General features: G+C 30.8%; 2 protein-coding genes across 3 annotated transcripts in view; both read left to right on the top strand.

Annotated features, from left to right (window-relative positions):
• Window positions 1-1,036: 1,036 nt before the first annotated feature.
• On the top strand, window positions 1,037-5,585 carry LOC140452151 (protein phosphatase methylesterase 1). Of its 2 annotated transcripts, XM_072546241.1 has the most exons (8): window positions 1,038-1,345; window positions 2,038-2,218; window positions 2,333-2,442; window positions 2,503-2,742; window positions 2,848-2,913; window positions 3,152-3,546; window positions 3,984-4,174; window positions 5,135-5,585. In XM_072546241.1, exons 1-7 carry the CDS (start codon window positions 1,296-1,298, stop codon window positions 4,136-4,138), a joined length of 1,197 nt encoding a protein of 398 aa, XP_072402342.1. In that variant the 5' UTR covers window positions 1,038-1,295; the 3' UTR covers window positions 4,139-4,174; window positions 5,135-5,585. The 2 variants fall into 2 exon arrangements, with proteins under 2 accessions (XP_072402343.1, XP_072402342.1); XM_072546242.1 differs by lacking the exon at window positions 5,135-5,585 and having other exon boundaries at window positions 1,037-1,345; window positions 3,984-4,175.
• Window positions 5,586-7,917: 2,332 nt separating this feature from the next.
• Cerk (Ceramide kinase) overlaps window positions 7,918-16,574 on the top strand; it is a 53,740-nt gene continuing 45,083 nt past the window's right edge. Inside the window, exons 1-2 of the mRNA XM_072546151.1 lie at window positions 7,918-8,184; window positions 8,242-8,460. Coding sequence (XP_072402252.1) covers window positions 8,058-8,184; window positions 8,242-8,460 — 346 coding nt within the window. The 5' untranslated portion in view covers window positions 7,918-8,057. The remainder of the gene's footprint in view (window positions 8,185-8,241; window positions 8,461-16,574) is intronic.

Here is a 16,574-nt window from a genome sequence, read left to right as displayed (position 1 = left end):
ATTGTAACGAGAATTGAAACTTATGTTTCGAATTATTTACACGGATAATTCATTTAAATGGTCTTGAAATTTATTACAACTGACTCTTACTTTAAATCAAGCGATCTTTTATACTAAAACAAATATATTGTCAGTTTTGGGGATTATTATCCAACGTTTCGACTTTCCGAGTTCTACCTATACAGATCCAGCAGTTGATCGATTTGAGAAAGCATTCGACAGAGTAAGACTCATAGATGTAATCTATCTTTTGTATAATAGGGAAGCTAGCTTCTTGAAAACATCTACCAAAACAACACGATTGAGGTCAGAATAGGTGGACAACTTACCAGAAAATTAAAACCAAAGCAATCAGTAAAGGACCAACCATATGTAAATTGGACATCAATGCTCTCAGCATTGGACAAGTAACGAAAAGCCATGTAGAACTGGAGAGATCAAGTACAAAATAATGCAAATAGACTGACAGGATTATATGATATATATATATATATATATATATATATATATATATATATATATATATATATATATATATATATATATATATATATATATATATATATATATATATATATATATATATATATATATATATATATATATATATATATATATAAACAGTACCTACATAAAAATTGAATTGTTAATGAAAATGTATGAATGATATAAGAATCATTTATGCAATGAGAAAATTAGTAAACCAGATATGGCAACAGTATATTTCGAAAATAAAAAAGTTGAAAAGCGTATTTGCCAAATCTATTCTCGAACTTAATCCTGTTGGAATATGTTATTATTAATATCAATCACATTCAAACAAAGATATAGCAAACCATTCTTATAATATTACAATTATATTACTATCGTAATCAATGAAAATATAATAAGAAATATAACTATAATCCTTCCTGTGATAATAATTGGAAACAAGATTATTTTCTAAGTTACTTTTATCATTTATTGAAAACCGAGCAACACTGCACTTTTCATTGTCACGATTTTCCTATTTCAAAGAAAATTCCTATTTCAAAGTCGGATAGTTGGAGATATTATAAACCTAACCTAGCGCAGGTCTGTTACAAATATGCAACGGTGACAAAACAAAAGTTTCTAAAACTCACGTATAAAACGCACCTCTATTAATAATTTAATTTTAGTTGACAACTACAAGAGATAAGGTTAGGAACTATCAAACTTGAAAATATAGTTACGATGTCAAATTAATTTTGAAAATATTTTCATGTAAGGCTATATTTTTTGGTACACTTTATTAGAGATACATAAAATACGTTATGTCTGATTTAAGAAGAATACTTCTGGCTCACCATGGCAAACGACCTGGGTAAGTATGTTTAATAATTATTTTTTAGTTATTTGTTTTATTTGAATAGAAACAAACATCGGCATTACAATTAATAAAAATTCCGGTAGTTAAAACGGTAGATTAAACAGATGTTGTAAATAAAAAACGTAACGGTGGCAGGTTTTTTCTAGGCATATATTTAAGGCAGTTCTCAAAAATGTAATAAGTGATATAAAAATATGAAAGGTATATTTAACATACAACATATATGTAATAAACATATTTAATGCATGCATTTAAAGTCATAATAGATATCCATATGATCTAAGAACAATAATTAAATGAAAGTAAGTATCTAATATACTTAATAAAAACAACAAATATGTAATGAATACCACATTTACCTATAAGTACCTAATGAATGAAAGTTGTTGAACACACTGGAAACAGTTGCAGAAGTAGTATTTTGTGCATTTTTATTAAAAACCTAGCTACAATGAATAGTGTTATATAGATTTTCATGTAAATAAAAGTTTGCAAGTACATACTTGTTATAAAATTTGTAATTACTTAATATGTCTAAAATCTATTTTAGTCAACCTGCATCAGATATTCTGGTATTTGAAAAGATCTTGCTGCTTTTAAAATACATTTTTGAAGTACTATTTTGAAATAAATGTTACTACAAAATTAAATTTTTAATCGTTTCTTTAATTTATATGGATTTTTAGACGAGTTTTTGGGCTAACAAAAGATTTCACCCCTATTAAATGGTCAGAATACTTTGAAAAGGAGGAGATTATTCAGTTAGCAAATGGTGAGTTTCATGTTTACACCAAAGGGAGTGAGGGGCCAATTTTACTTTGTCTTCATGGCGGTGGCTATTCTGGTTTGACTTGGGCATTATTTGCAGTAAGTACAAGATATTGTTTAAGAAATTCTTTTTTATAATGTTCAAATATTAATTTTTTATAAAATATATGTATATAAAATTATTCTTTACTTAAGAAATTTCTAATTTTATAGGCAGAAGTAACAAAGTTGATAAATTGCCAAGTCGTAGCACTGGACTTAAGAGGTCATGGAAATACTTCTACTAATGATGATTCTAACCTATCATTGGAAATGTTATCAAAGTAAGTTATATTACAAATCACTATATTTTACCAAATATATGAAACTTCCTGTCATTTCAGTGATGTAATGGATATGGCTGCGAAACTGACTGAAAAAAATGCATCCCCAATAATATTGTTAGGTCATAGCATGGGAGGTGCTGTAGCTGTAGAGGCTGCTTATCACATTGAGGCTGTTGTAGGACTTTGTGTCATTGATGTGGTTGAGGGAACAGCTCTTGATGCATTGTCATCTATGCAAAGTATTCTTAGAGGGAGACCAACTCAATTCAAAAGTCTTCAGCATGCTATACAGTGGTGGTAAGTACTTCTTTTAGCATACATATTAGTATCATATCATTTCATTATGACCAATTATTTTCTAGTAAGATCTTTCCTTGATGAATATTTAATTTTCGCTTTCAGTTATAAAGGAGGTCAAACTCATAATATTGAGGCAGCTAGGGTCTCTATGCCTGGACAATTAATTAGGTAAGTTCAAACAGTCATTCATATACCATTTGTTAATTCATTATTTAAATATTATATTGAACAAGAACACATAAAATCAAAAAAAATCTAATATTTGCAGTGTGGAACAGTGCCGCTGTGAATCTTATTCTAATGTATATTGTTCATATATATATATATATATATATATATATATATATATATATATATATATATATATATATATATATATATATATATTAAATCTAATGTTTTTCAGGGTAAAAACAGGTAAGTTAGCTTCAAATGATTGTGATGCTGAAGAACCAGTAGATATGGCTTCTTCTACTAAAGAAATTCCATCCGATTATTCCATCGAAGACATTATCGAAGTTGAAGAATCAGAAGATGACAGTTGTAGTAACTGTGGCAAACCTCCACTTCCAAAATCACAAAAAACTGAAACATTCAAAACTCCAATCTCCATGTCTGTTAGGACAGAACCAGATGGCGAACCATATACATGGCGGATTGACCTCAGCAAAACCGAAAAGTTTTGGACAGGCTGGTTCAAGGGACTTTCACAGAAGTTTTTAGATCTCCGCATTCCGAAGCTGCTTTTATTGGCGAACATACATGGACTGGATACTACTTTAACAGTTGGGCAGATGCAAGGTAGGAGATTAAACTTATAGTGAGATCAAAAACTAATATAACTCAGTTAGATACAGCTGCACTGGGCTTTTAAGTCCCTTTCTGCGATTATCTTCGTTCATTTGTTTCCTTCCAGTGCATAAGTAGCCTCTTTATTGATTGTCACTCAAGATGGGCAAATTCTTGAATTTACTGAGCAAATACAACCCTCTGAATTGCACAATTCCAAAAATATAGACATTGTAAGGTTTTTTTCCTCAATAATTCACATATTAGTATATGAAATGGTCTCAATGGTATAAATGTGAAGTTTTCTGAATGAAACTTTTTGTTGGAAGTAAATTCGAACATCTTTTGCACTTGTGAAGTTGGCCATTGCTAGCCAAATCATATTTAGGGCCTTCACCTTTATACTCCCTTAATAGTATAATATATTATGTCATTTGCATTAATTTTAGGTAAGTTTCAATTTCAAGTACTGGCAAAGTCTGGACATGCTATTCACGAGGACCAACCATACCAAGTTGCTGAAATAGTTAGCGGATACTTGGTGAAGCAAAGGATAGCGACACCAAAATCAAATTTCGTTCATGCCAGTTTACCAGCATGTTAAATATTTTTTCCAAGGAATAGAAAAATTGGTGTTATGGCAAGTATCCAAATATTACACAGACTAAGAAAAAACATATTTTTCATTTGTTTTGATTTAATACAATACCCTTTATGTTTGACAATCATTTTAAAATGTTGAACTTTACTCTGAGCGTAATGTTCCTATAAAACATTTTTATGTCTCTTGTCAACAATAAAAGCGAACTCTGGAGTAAATATGATCTTCCTGTAAGAGCAGCTAAGTTTTTTATGTGCAAATACTCTTATAGCGCTTCCATTTCCAGATTGGTGAACTGCACAAATTGTTAGATATATAATTTTCTGTCTTATGTCACACCTAGTTCACAGACACTCTGATGATATTTGTTGCTCTATTTCCTATTAACATTATTATCTATTGTCTGACAGATCTGAAGGGTTCCAAGTCAGTTAAATAACTTTTTTACTATTATATTGTAAGTCTTTTGGAAGAGTACCAATAATAATATTGGGCAATTGATTAAAGATCAATTTCTATTAATAATTTTAAATTTATTTAGATATTTTGCATATATAGCTTATAGTTAAAGAGTTCCATAAATTTAGATGATTTTGTTGTTTCTTGAGTCATTTTCCTTTTCTTTTAAATGATTTAACTATTACATCCATTATTACATGGTAATTGAGAGGTGGGAGTCTGTACAAGTCAGATGTCACATATTTTGTCATCTCGAGTACGTTTTCTGACTATAGATGACCTCTCTACTCTTCCAGTAGTCTATGCAAGAGATATTGTCATCCACTGTGTTCCAATATACTGCCTAAAGTGGTCGATACAAATGATGATACAAATGTTCACCAATCTGACCTAATTTCGCCTTAATATTAAATGGTTGGACTTTTGTCAAAAGTGTTTTTATCAAGCTTATACAACAAATAAATATTTATTATTAAAAAAATTAAATGTTTCGACATTTTATTCATATTCGTGTATCTAATACGTTTGAATTTATTCTAGGAAGAAAAAACTGAAAAATTCATGAATTTAAAACAATAAATGATGAGCATAGAGCAACCGCCAACTAGAATTAAATGCCCTTTTTCAATATTTTCCAAACATCAAGAATTTACTGCATTTTTTGTAACAGTTAACCATTATTCTTAAAATATATTTTGTAGATAACATTTATGGCAGTAAAAACAGGAAAACATTGAATTGGTACACTTACTTCTTGACAGAGAAAGAATAAATTTAATTCAAAGATGCACTATTTTGTAAGCATCTCATATATTTTTGATAGTACTTAACAAAACTTGTGTACTGAAGTACTTAAATGTTTCTTACTTGTTTTATATTAAGTTTCCATATTTATTACTAGCCAAGTATTATTAATGTTGTCAGTAGTTCAAACCATACATAATACAATCAAACAGGTTACTATGTGTTCTATAATAAATGATCAAAGTATTTAACATGTTTTATTTTTAAATGTGTATCTTCCATACCCTTCTGTTTTCCTTTATACATATTTTTTAGATATTGTTAGAGTTACCAACTGTTTTTCACAATGTATACATAGGGCACCTTTTCTAGATTAATAATAGATAATAGAAGATCTAATTTTTATCAAATTTCATGATATCTATTAGCTAGTTCTCTCATAAATTTTTAGTACTGAGCTCCTAGTAGTTTTTTCCCTAATTAATTCTCAATGTTACCTGTCTATGGTTTTTCTTCTAGTAATAAGTCTGTAACACATAATTGTCACTGAAACAAAAGGAAATGCTTAGGATAATTTAAATAAAACAATAAATTCTATAAGTAAAAAGTCATATGAAAAATGATGCTGTACAAATAAGATGTTGAGGGAGTAGAAAAGTACATGTTAATGATGAAAATCTGGAAAAAGTATTTTTTACTGATAAATATAAATTTTTGTGGTCAGAATGTCTAGGGTAGATCGTAGATACCAAACATTTTTTGGAGACTACCAATTTACTCAAAAAACATGGTACTCATCCACAAGTTGGAACATGGTTAAAGAAATCTGGAAGATTCAATCCACATACAAAAACTGAAACAGTAAATCCATAAACTAACCTTTGGCATGATTCTAACGTAAGAGTGATGAAGTAAATGTCATTGTTCTTCCCTTGTAATAATTATGTAAAGGATAAATTTTATTAATAAAACAATAATAACAACAACCATTTTTAATTAAAAATATTCGTACAATGCTAAATAAACTAGAATAACTAATAATTTAATATGTTATCAAATTCTACAGTTTCGGATAATCCCCACTCTTTAATCTACAATACACTTATGTCACTTGACTATTTTCTGCTTGTTGCTCCTGCAGTTGTTTTTTCTCAGCTTCTGCTCTTTGTTTATTAGTAATTTCAGTTTGAGCAACAATAAAACTCTGCATAATCTTATTATTCATTTTAATAAATTTCGTAGCACAGTCTTCAACACAAGCTATTTCTCCTTCGTCGGGTTTTATTGAATTAACATTATCGATGCATCTTTTAAAGCACAATTCACTCATCGTGTTATACAGCAGCAAGAAGTCTTTGAACTACAAAAGAAATGGTTAATTCGAATGATACATTGTTAGTTAATGTTACATACGTTGTGTAAAGCAAAATTGCTATCCATTTTTTTGTACAATTTTATTTACTTTAAAATTTCCTTTAACTAGTTTCATTTATATTTTAAATAGTTTATTCATATCATTGTATCTTAGATTTGAAAGTTTATCATAACCTTAAAATTTAACATTGTGTTGGTGACATATGGCAGATGAGTTGAAAGCCATATGATAAAAAGTGAAAGCTGGCCTTTATTGATTAAAGTTTACAGCAATGGTGTGCGCAACATTTCATTCTTCGGGAAATATCTTTATAGAAACATTTATATTATCTTTAATTACTTTAAATTTGCGACAAAAGCTTTACTTGGTTACAACCAAATTTTGCCGATGAAAAATTCGTCGTTACAAACCGCAAATATTTCAAATGTTACTAAAAAATGTAATTTATATATTTCCTTATCTTTTATAAAAAAATTGATATTTTAGATAAGAAAACTGTTCTGCTTCTGTTATTATTTAATATGCATGATTTGCTATCGGTTTAAATAAACACAATTTTAATAAACATGTTCAATGTTTTGGCAGTGTATATCTAACATACATGCGGAAATTTTAATAGTCAACAGTAACAAATCAAGCTACTTCAAATATGACTGTAGAAATGTAACTGAAAATAAATGAGAATGCAATGACACTATATAAATATCTTTCCAATAACAGTGTTCCTTATTGTCTATGAAAACTCTACAAAAGCTTCGAACATCGCGGTATTTTTTTCATTTGCTGGCTGATAACATAAAATGATCTTTCGGGTCTCAGTCTCAGTGTGGAAACGTCTACGATGGCCGAGTGACCACTATGTAATCAACAATAAATACTAAGAGAATGTCTATAAACATGTAAATCATTGTATATAAAATATTTTACTTTTTACAGACTTTTGATTATATTTTTGTGTTAATTAATCACAAATAGACATATTTTATTTGACGTTTTGATTTCGTAGTTTGAAGTCTGTAGAGCTTGAAGTTCTCAAAAATATGATAATTAAAAAGTAAAATGTTATAGGATAATAGCTTTGGAACCATCATATTTTAAATATATTATTATACCTCTTGCTAGACTGATGCGTCCGGCCGAGTGGTTGAGTAGACAGATCCAACGTCTCATCCCTTCCCATGTAACCAGAAACATCAAAATGAAAAGAAAAGGAAAACAAAACAGTACTAAACGTCATGTAGAAGTAGTTGTGCTCGTGTAATTTTTAATTGTTTTTTTACGAAAGTTGTGACCATGTGTAAATTTAAATTGGCTATGAAACACGCATTACGGAATTAAGTTGATATGAAAATAATGGATAGTGATATACAAAACTTTGTGCTCTTAAACACATTTCATACCCGAAAGAAAAAATTGAGGATTATTTTTCATCAAGGAAATCTTGTCTGGGATAACGAAAAACCGCCGTCAGGTAACTAAAAGACTTGATGATTAAGTTTAAAATATAAATAAACATTTTTGTTTTTAGATAAGACCACTGTACCTATAGAAAATGTAATATCTGTGCAACAGAATTACAGGAAAACTCATCCTAGTGAAACTAGACAACTGAATCCCAACGCATTCACTATCCATTATGCAGAAAGAGAAAAAGGACCTAAATGGGTCTACAAAAACCTAGTACTCAAAAATTCCGACCCACTTTTAGTCACAACATGGGTAAAAACCTTGCAAACCCGGCTAAAAGGTAAGTCAAATAAGGTCTTAATTTCCAGTATAGGTGTTTAAATTAACGAAAAAGTTATTTTAATTAGAAGTTAATTATTGTATTAAAACCTTCAGAAATTTCAACGTTTTCTGGTAATCATTAACTTAAACATTGTAATTGCCTTGGGAATTTCCAAATGTATACAAAATATTTACAGGTACGATTTAAAATATGTACAGGGTGATTCGTGAAAACATCCAAAAATAATGAATGGCAAATGGTAATACCAATAAAAAATAGTAAAGTAGTAAAAAAATATATATTGGTGCTCAAATAAAGGGTGTAATTAAAAATTGTAATTTATTATATTTTATAGTTTTCACATATAAATATGAATACAAAAATGAATGTGTTTCTCAAACAAAAAAAAAACATTCTACATTCTCATTTTCCACTTCAATACAACTTTTAGGCTCTTCAGCAATGATTTCTAAGGAGAAAAGATAATTTTAATAATATTCACAACTTCTGTAAATCTCCTCTTAAAATATTTGCAGATATCTATTTTTTTGATACTATGCTAGCCAGAAATCCTGGTTACGAATAATTTGCTTCACACTACCTTCTTCTCTCGTAACTTTTGGCTTGTTCAACAAGCCAAATCTGTATTTCTATGGATTATGAAACTACTGACATTATTACAAAAACCAAAATAAAGAACAGGACAGAAGTCACTAGTGCTACTAAACAAAAACCTAGACCAACAAAGAGTCTCGTAAAAGAAAGTCCACAACCAAAAAATTTTGAAACCATTGACATATTTTTAATAGCCACAATGGTGGACACATCCAGGGGCATATATACAGGGAGAAATAGGGAAATTCTTGAAAACTCTTGGTTGGTGTTTCATTTTTTAAGTTCCTCACCAAGTTGGAAGTTTCCCTTTCTAGGCAAATGTCTAGATCTAAAAAAACCAGAAGTCCAGTGAAACAAAGACATGTTTCCAGACTTTATGAAATCACTGTTATTACTACAACAACCAACACAGTGGACACAACTGAAATCACTAGATCTACTGGAGGTAAACCTAGAAGTGCAATGAAAGAAATATTATGTTTAAGAGATTATGAAACAATTGATATTGGTACAATGACCAAAACAGTGGACACAAGTGAGATCACTTGTACATAAGAGTTCGACGACATAGTCTACAAAAGTCCAGTAAAAGAAAGACCACTATCATAAGGTTTTGAGACTACCGACATTTCATCAACCAAAACAGAGGATATAACTGAAATCACTAAAAGACAGATCTACTAAAGAAAAACCTAGAAGTCCTGTAAAGGAAGAAGCACTTTCAAGAAGTAATTAAACCCTAGACATTGTGTTAATCACTGAAACAAAAGAAACCACTATTATAACCAGTAACATTGATAGATCTGAAAGGAGACAACAAAGTCTCTTTCTCTAAAGGAGAAAAATCTATACCAGACCAAAAGACGCCTCATAAATAGAATCCAAATAGATCCTGACAAGAATGTCAAAAAAAAAAAATTACAGAACAAGTTGACATTTAAGGAAGAAATTATATAAAACGCCACATCAACAAGCAAAGAAACAAAATTGTATTCCCTTCTTTTCTATCGCAGGCTACTCTTCTTTAATTTCGGCTCCCATAATCATTTTCAACGTTTTCTAGACCGTTCTCGTGGTTTGTTTTCAGATAGCTTCCATTTAGTGGTCACACCGTCTGTTCCACAATGTACTCTATAATTTTCATTTTTTATTTTTCGAAAAACTTAATTTGCTATTGAAATAGCTTTATTGCTTTTCAGAATATTCTTCTGTACTATCTAGACACTCTGGCGTTCTTCCGAACCACTTGTGAAAACATATTTCTCTTCCGCTTGAAACACCTTCAAAAATTGGTTGTTGAATTTCTCAACCGACGAAATAAATGTTTGATAACAAAAGGAAGATATTTGAGGCCAGATCCGGGCTTTACATTTATTTACAGTACACAACAGGTCGTGTAGGTAGGTCTAGGGCAAAAGTTACATTGGTGCAATTTTTTTCACTAAAGTTTTGACGATACTTGTACTGCCTGCGTATATAGTTTTTTGATGGTCATTTTCCATTCTTTTTGATTCTTTATCCCTTCCAAAATGTTCCTCAGCATTTTACGTTTCCATTTTTCCATACTACGTTTGAAAAGATTTTCTATAAAGAAAATCGACAAAGATGTGAATAAAAATTACAGCGAATGACCGGTTTTTTGCCCACAGTTGTATCAACTTTCGATCACGAGTAATACATTAACCACATCCTACAATCACAACACGTTTATCTTTTTACGACAAAATGGAATGTACAGTAAGTTAATGTCTTGTTAAAGGAGGATTTATGAACCACTTGGTAGTACGAATTACTACATGGTTTTTCGCCGAAAATATGAAGCATACAAGTAAATAGAGGCTTCAATAAATTCTTTTATACTGGGTGTTTCAAAAAGGTATGTCATAAATTAAATCACGCGTTCCGGGGACAAAAATAAATTGATTGAATCCAACTTACCTTAGTACAAAAGTGTGCACAAAAAAAGTTACAGCCCTTTGAAGTTACAAAATAAAAATTATTTTTTTGCATTATCTTTTTAACTACTTGACATTTTGTAATAAAAATGGACACGTTACTTTCTTGTTCTGAAAGCATTTTTCATAAAGAAGAAACAACAAAATCTAAGCACACAGAAAAATTTTAAGGGGGCTGTGCAGCCCTAAATCCCCCCAAACTGTTGAGTACGTTCAAATCAAATGAATTTTGTGGCATCATTAGTTTAACACATTATTTTTAAAACTTTTTTGCCTCTTATCACTTTTTCGAAAAACTAGTTTTTTTCCTAGTTGGCCATAAAATTACAATTAGGTTCTACGATACAATAATTACAAACAGTTCCATCAATAATAGTCAATAATTTGAAGCTATCATTTATTGTGTGAATAAGATTAATATTAAAAATTTTGATATTACAATGGCCTACACATTTCAGGAAATAGCAGATATGCATTTAACTTTGGGTAAGTTGGATCAGATTAAATTATGATTTCAATAAACTATCGGGAACATCGTAGGTGAATGTCAAGGAAATAGTGCAGCAGCATTGACAGAATCAACTGCAAAGATGGGTTTAATAATAAACACCGACAAAACGAAATATATGAAAATAAGCTCGCAACCACAAATCCTACGACCACTTGTTATAGAAAACGACGTCATCGAAGCAGTGAACGATTTTGTATACCTGGGAGCGCTCCTTAACACTAAAAATAATACTACCGTAGAGATAAACCGCAGAATTTGCACTGCCAACAGATCTGGACTCTATAACAAAAAGTAATGAAAACATGTTAGGATGTTTCGAAAGAAAAGTACTAATGCGAACCTATGGAGCAGTGAATTACAATGGAGTGTGGAGAAGACGATACAACTTCGAACTTTATAGAATATACCAGGAACCAGATATCGTAAAACATATTAAGATTGGACGTTTGAGGTGGATAGAGCATGTAATGCGGATAAAAAAATGTTAACCAACTAAAAAAACGCTCCTTGATAGACCCATTGGTCAGAGAAGAGCAAGACCCAGAACAAGGTTCCTTAATAACATCGATGATGCTTTATTTTATTTAATATCTGGGTATTATTGTTTAAATTTTTTTGATGAGGTTATTTTTGTTTAAAAGTTCCTCTTATTACTTTTATTTCTAGAACATTCATAATTATTCTCTTTGTCTTTCCCCGTGTGGAATCTTCTTTTTCTTCAGGTGCCATCTCCGCTACGGAGGTTGGCAATCATCATAGCTATTTTAATTTTTGAGGCAGTAGCTCTAAATAGTTGTTTTGAGCTGCATCCAAACCATTTTCTCAGGTTCTTGAGTCATGAAATTCGTCTTCTTCCGATGCTTCTTCTGCCATCTATCTTTCCTTGCATTATGCAAGTCCGTGTGGAATAGGCTTCCGTAATTATTTTCTTCACAATATTTTCTGTTCTGTGCCATATTAACGTGAATACCTTTTACACCCATATCCTGTCTCCATTGATCTAGTCTTTTCTCCAGTTCTCTCTCAGACTTTAATACCATCACCAAATCATCTACATACAATAAAGACCAAGAATCTCGCCTTGAAGTTCAGCTGTTAGCTGATTCAGTACGAATGAGAATAAATACGGGCTTAACACGGAACTTTAATGAAGCCATACTTCGCCCAAAATTTGCCAGTTTCACCTGCATTATAAATAATAGTAAATAAGCCTATAAAACTATAACAAAAATTCAAAACAAATACAGAAACATAAAATACATGTGAGCTACAAGAATTGTTCTAGTACAGTGTTTAATCAGTTCTTTTTTTTTATTGGAAGGAAAATATTCCTGCTTCTCCATTTTTCACTTCTTTGTAATAATTTGTCATGTAATTGTGTAAACCTTTCATCATTCAAGTCATCTAAGTTGTCTATGACATTTTTGAAGTTTTCTATTTGAAGACTTCATTTGGTATTTTCCTGGATCACATTTGTCTGTTCTAGCTTTCCTCTGACACATTAATTAATTTCTTCCTCATGCCTTGATTTATAATTGAATTTTCTCCCAAACAACTTGCAGCATCATCTAAAACAGAGTTTTATTAAGGTATTTCTCACCACATATTCAGCACATGATGGTATTGATGAATACAAATTTTACACACTCTACAAAACAATGTCTTATACTCATTTCCATACACTTATACCTGAAATTGTTCATATACCTTCACATTCTTCTTAACTTCCACTTTGTCTTTCATCGTTTGTGCCATTTTGTGCGCTTTTGCTATAACTATATCTCAATAATTGTTCGCGTTTGGTCTTTCAATGTCTATAATCCTCTTGCACATTTTGATGTCTACTAGATCGTCTATCGTGTCCAATAATTTTTCGATTGCCACTGTAGCATTTCTCCTTAGGTGCTTGGTCTTCAGTAGCTTGCTGAAAGATTCTATCGCTATGTTTGTATTGATTCCTGAATGTCTTCTGTAACAATGGGCCCTATGTAACAAATTCCGAATCAATCCCAATCCTCTCTTCATTCTGAAAGTAATACCTACAAAAAAATATATTTAAGGGTGACTTGAAATATATCATTTTAAGAGCCATAACTTTTAGACTGCATAGTTGCCAAAAATTTTACGCCTCAAGTAATAATTTGGAATTGATGCCGTACATTTTTCAATAACCTCAACGAATGGGGGTTAAAATCAAGGGTTGCGCCCTAGATTTCTCACCCCTGTACCATCCGATATGTACGGCACTGCAAAAAAAAGTAATCTAAATAACGATCCGAAACTATGTGTATGAATGCCTAACTGTATCAAATTACCGAAAATGGGTCCAAATTTTCCGAAAATCAAAGATTGTCCCTGCTACTGGCATCAATATTGTTGTACGGCATTAGGTAATTATTTTTGTATTACCTACCTAAGTTATAAATGCCGTACAAAAGTGTTTGACCAAAATAGCCCCCCTTGAGTGTACCTTACCTGTGTAGCCACCTATACCGATAAAAATTGACGACATAGTTTCTAAAGTTGTTATTACATATTGTAGTATTTATATGTGTGATTCATGCTGGGTCAAATGACCCCTTAAAAATGTCCCATGAGCTTGTAGTCTATAAACACCCATTTACGAATTAATTAAATTAGCAAACGAAAAAACAAAACGATAATAAATTAATATTATCTCAGACCATCAAATAGTATTAACTACGCCTGTGGAGATTCAAAACTGTAATCAAACCCAGCAAAAACAATTTGTATCTTCTAAAAAAGAATATTAAATAAATGACCATATTGTGATTGCTGCTTTTCTAGCTTGAGATTGTGACAAAATCTTTCACCTTGAGAAGTTGATGACAGCGAGTGAAAGGTCAACATGTGTATTTTATTTGTTTACTGCCTACAAATTTTTAAATTTCGCTTGAATGTTTCAGCGATAGATATTATACAGTAATGTAAAATGCATTTTACTTGTGTATTATTATATTACGACTACGTTTAGAAAGTATGTCGAATGTTAAACATATTGATGAACATTTAATTCATTTTATTGTAAAGTAACTGCAAATTTTTTAAAATGCTATAATTTTTGCTAAAAATCAACTCATAACTTCTTCTTTTGCTGATTTATTGCTGGAGCAATTTGCTAATGCTATATATTTTTTTCTTTTTTCATATAGGCATATAATCTGCCAGTCATCATATAATATGCTACTTTACTACTCTGTCTTTTGTCTGATTTATTGCTGGAGCAATTTGCTAATGCTATATATTTTTTTCTTTTTTCATATAGGCATATAATCTGCCAGTCATCATATAATATGCTACTTTACTACTCTGTCTTTTGTCATTGTGTCTATATCCACTCCACTTTTACTTTTCCCCATTTATTTGTGTGTCAAAAAACGTGGAAGAACGGGAAATGGACTAGTAGTAATATTGGCTATCAAAAAGTAGAAAGGCATGAAGCTTTCCAATCTTCCCTAGCCAGTTTCTTTAGTTAAGCTGGGAGATTATCCATTCCGGGTGATTTGTTTTTGGCTAGCTTTTTAACTGCATCTTTAACTTCCAAGAATCGTTGGTGGTGCCTCTTCCCTCTCGTCTGTCCCCCTTACCTCATCTCTTTCGTCTTCCAGGTTTTCTTCTTCCTCTACATTAAGTGCCTGGTTATAGTATTCACCCATCTATTCAATACATCTTTCCTTGTTGTTAATAGGTCGCCATTCTGACTTCTGCATTGTCTTGTGGTTACCTTGAATTCTTTTCTGTGGATGTTAACTTTCTTATAGAATTTGAATTCTTTCTCTCTGTTGAGGTTTTTTATATTATTTATGTTCCTCATTTAGGTGGTTTCGGGTTTTTCTTTTGTGAATATATATATATATATATATATATATATATATATATATATATATATATATATATATATATATATATATATATATAACCTAGGGCTTAGATTAATACTATTACAGGAATTAATATTAAACTCAACAGTCGTCCGGGTTAAACCACGTCGATTATCACCACACCGAGCTTTCATCATCCTCATCGATGTCTTCTTCAGGGCTTCCGAGGTCTCAGCCTCCTAAGCCCCCAGACACTACTAAACTGATCACTAATCAATGCATTACTATTCGATATGGTATGGATGGTATGTACTAACAAAAAGGTTTTTAAGTTTGTATTGAAAAAAGTGAAATAACAATTGTGTATCTTCGACATTTTTATATGTGTAGGATGATGAGCGAATGCTAAGCATTATAGTGAAACGACGAGAAACGAGTATTAAAAATGGTATTTCAAGAAATTGAAACCTGAAATTGCAAACGAAATTCTAAAACCAGAAATAATTACTAACTTATTAACAACAGAGCAAAAAAATAAAACACGTTTTATACGTTTAATTAAAAATTATTTGTATTGGACCAACAAACTAATCCACCAAAAATTCTGATAATAGTGTCACCAGAGCAAATAATATTTACAAAATATAAAAAAGTGTGCGTGAATTACGCAAAAATATGTGTAAGAATAGCTTTTATTAAACGAGCTATTTTTAGAATAGCTTTTTGTAAACTTTTATGAGACGTTTTTTAATCAGATTCACTTTTCTCCACGACAATTACTGCATGTGATAAATCCGGAATAAGTTTTATTTATAGAAAATAACAATTTGGATCTTTGAGTTGGTCTCAGATTTTATGTTTGTAAATGCGGTGTCCTAATTGTTTTAAAAAATTCCGCTATTAAAAATATCACGGACTGATATAATTGAGGCGGTGGCTAGAATAGGGGCCTATAGGCCTATGGGCTCTTCTTCCGGAGAACACAGAATTGAATTCTTTATGTTTTTATCTGTCAGTCTAATAATTTTTTGGTAGCTGTTGGCTTTTGGTCAGTGTTGGCACAGCTGAGGAAGATTTGTGTCTCTAAATCAACTCTATTTTGTTGAATTTCTGACAATGTGATTGAGGTTATGTTATATTTTACACTGTAAGTTTAAGTGTATTTTAAAGCAATGACTAGTTGTAAAATTGTTCAGAAACGGTGTCAAA

The sequence above is a fragment of the Diabrotica undecimpunctata genome, chromosome 10, assembly GCF_040954645.1.
Source record: "Diabrotica undecimpunctata isolate CICGRU chromosome 10, icDiaUnde3, whole genome shotgun sequence".
Taxonomy (NCBI): domain Eukaryota; kingdom Metazoa; phylum Arthropoda; class Insecta; order Coleoptera; family Chrysomelidae; genus Diabrotica; species Diabrotica undecimpunctata.
This window is presented reverse-complemented; position numbering and strand designations above follow the sequence as displayed.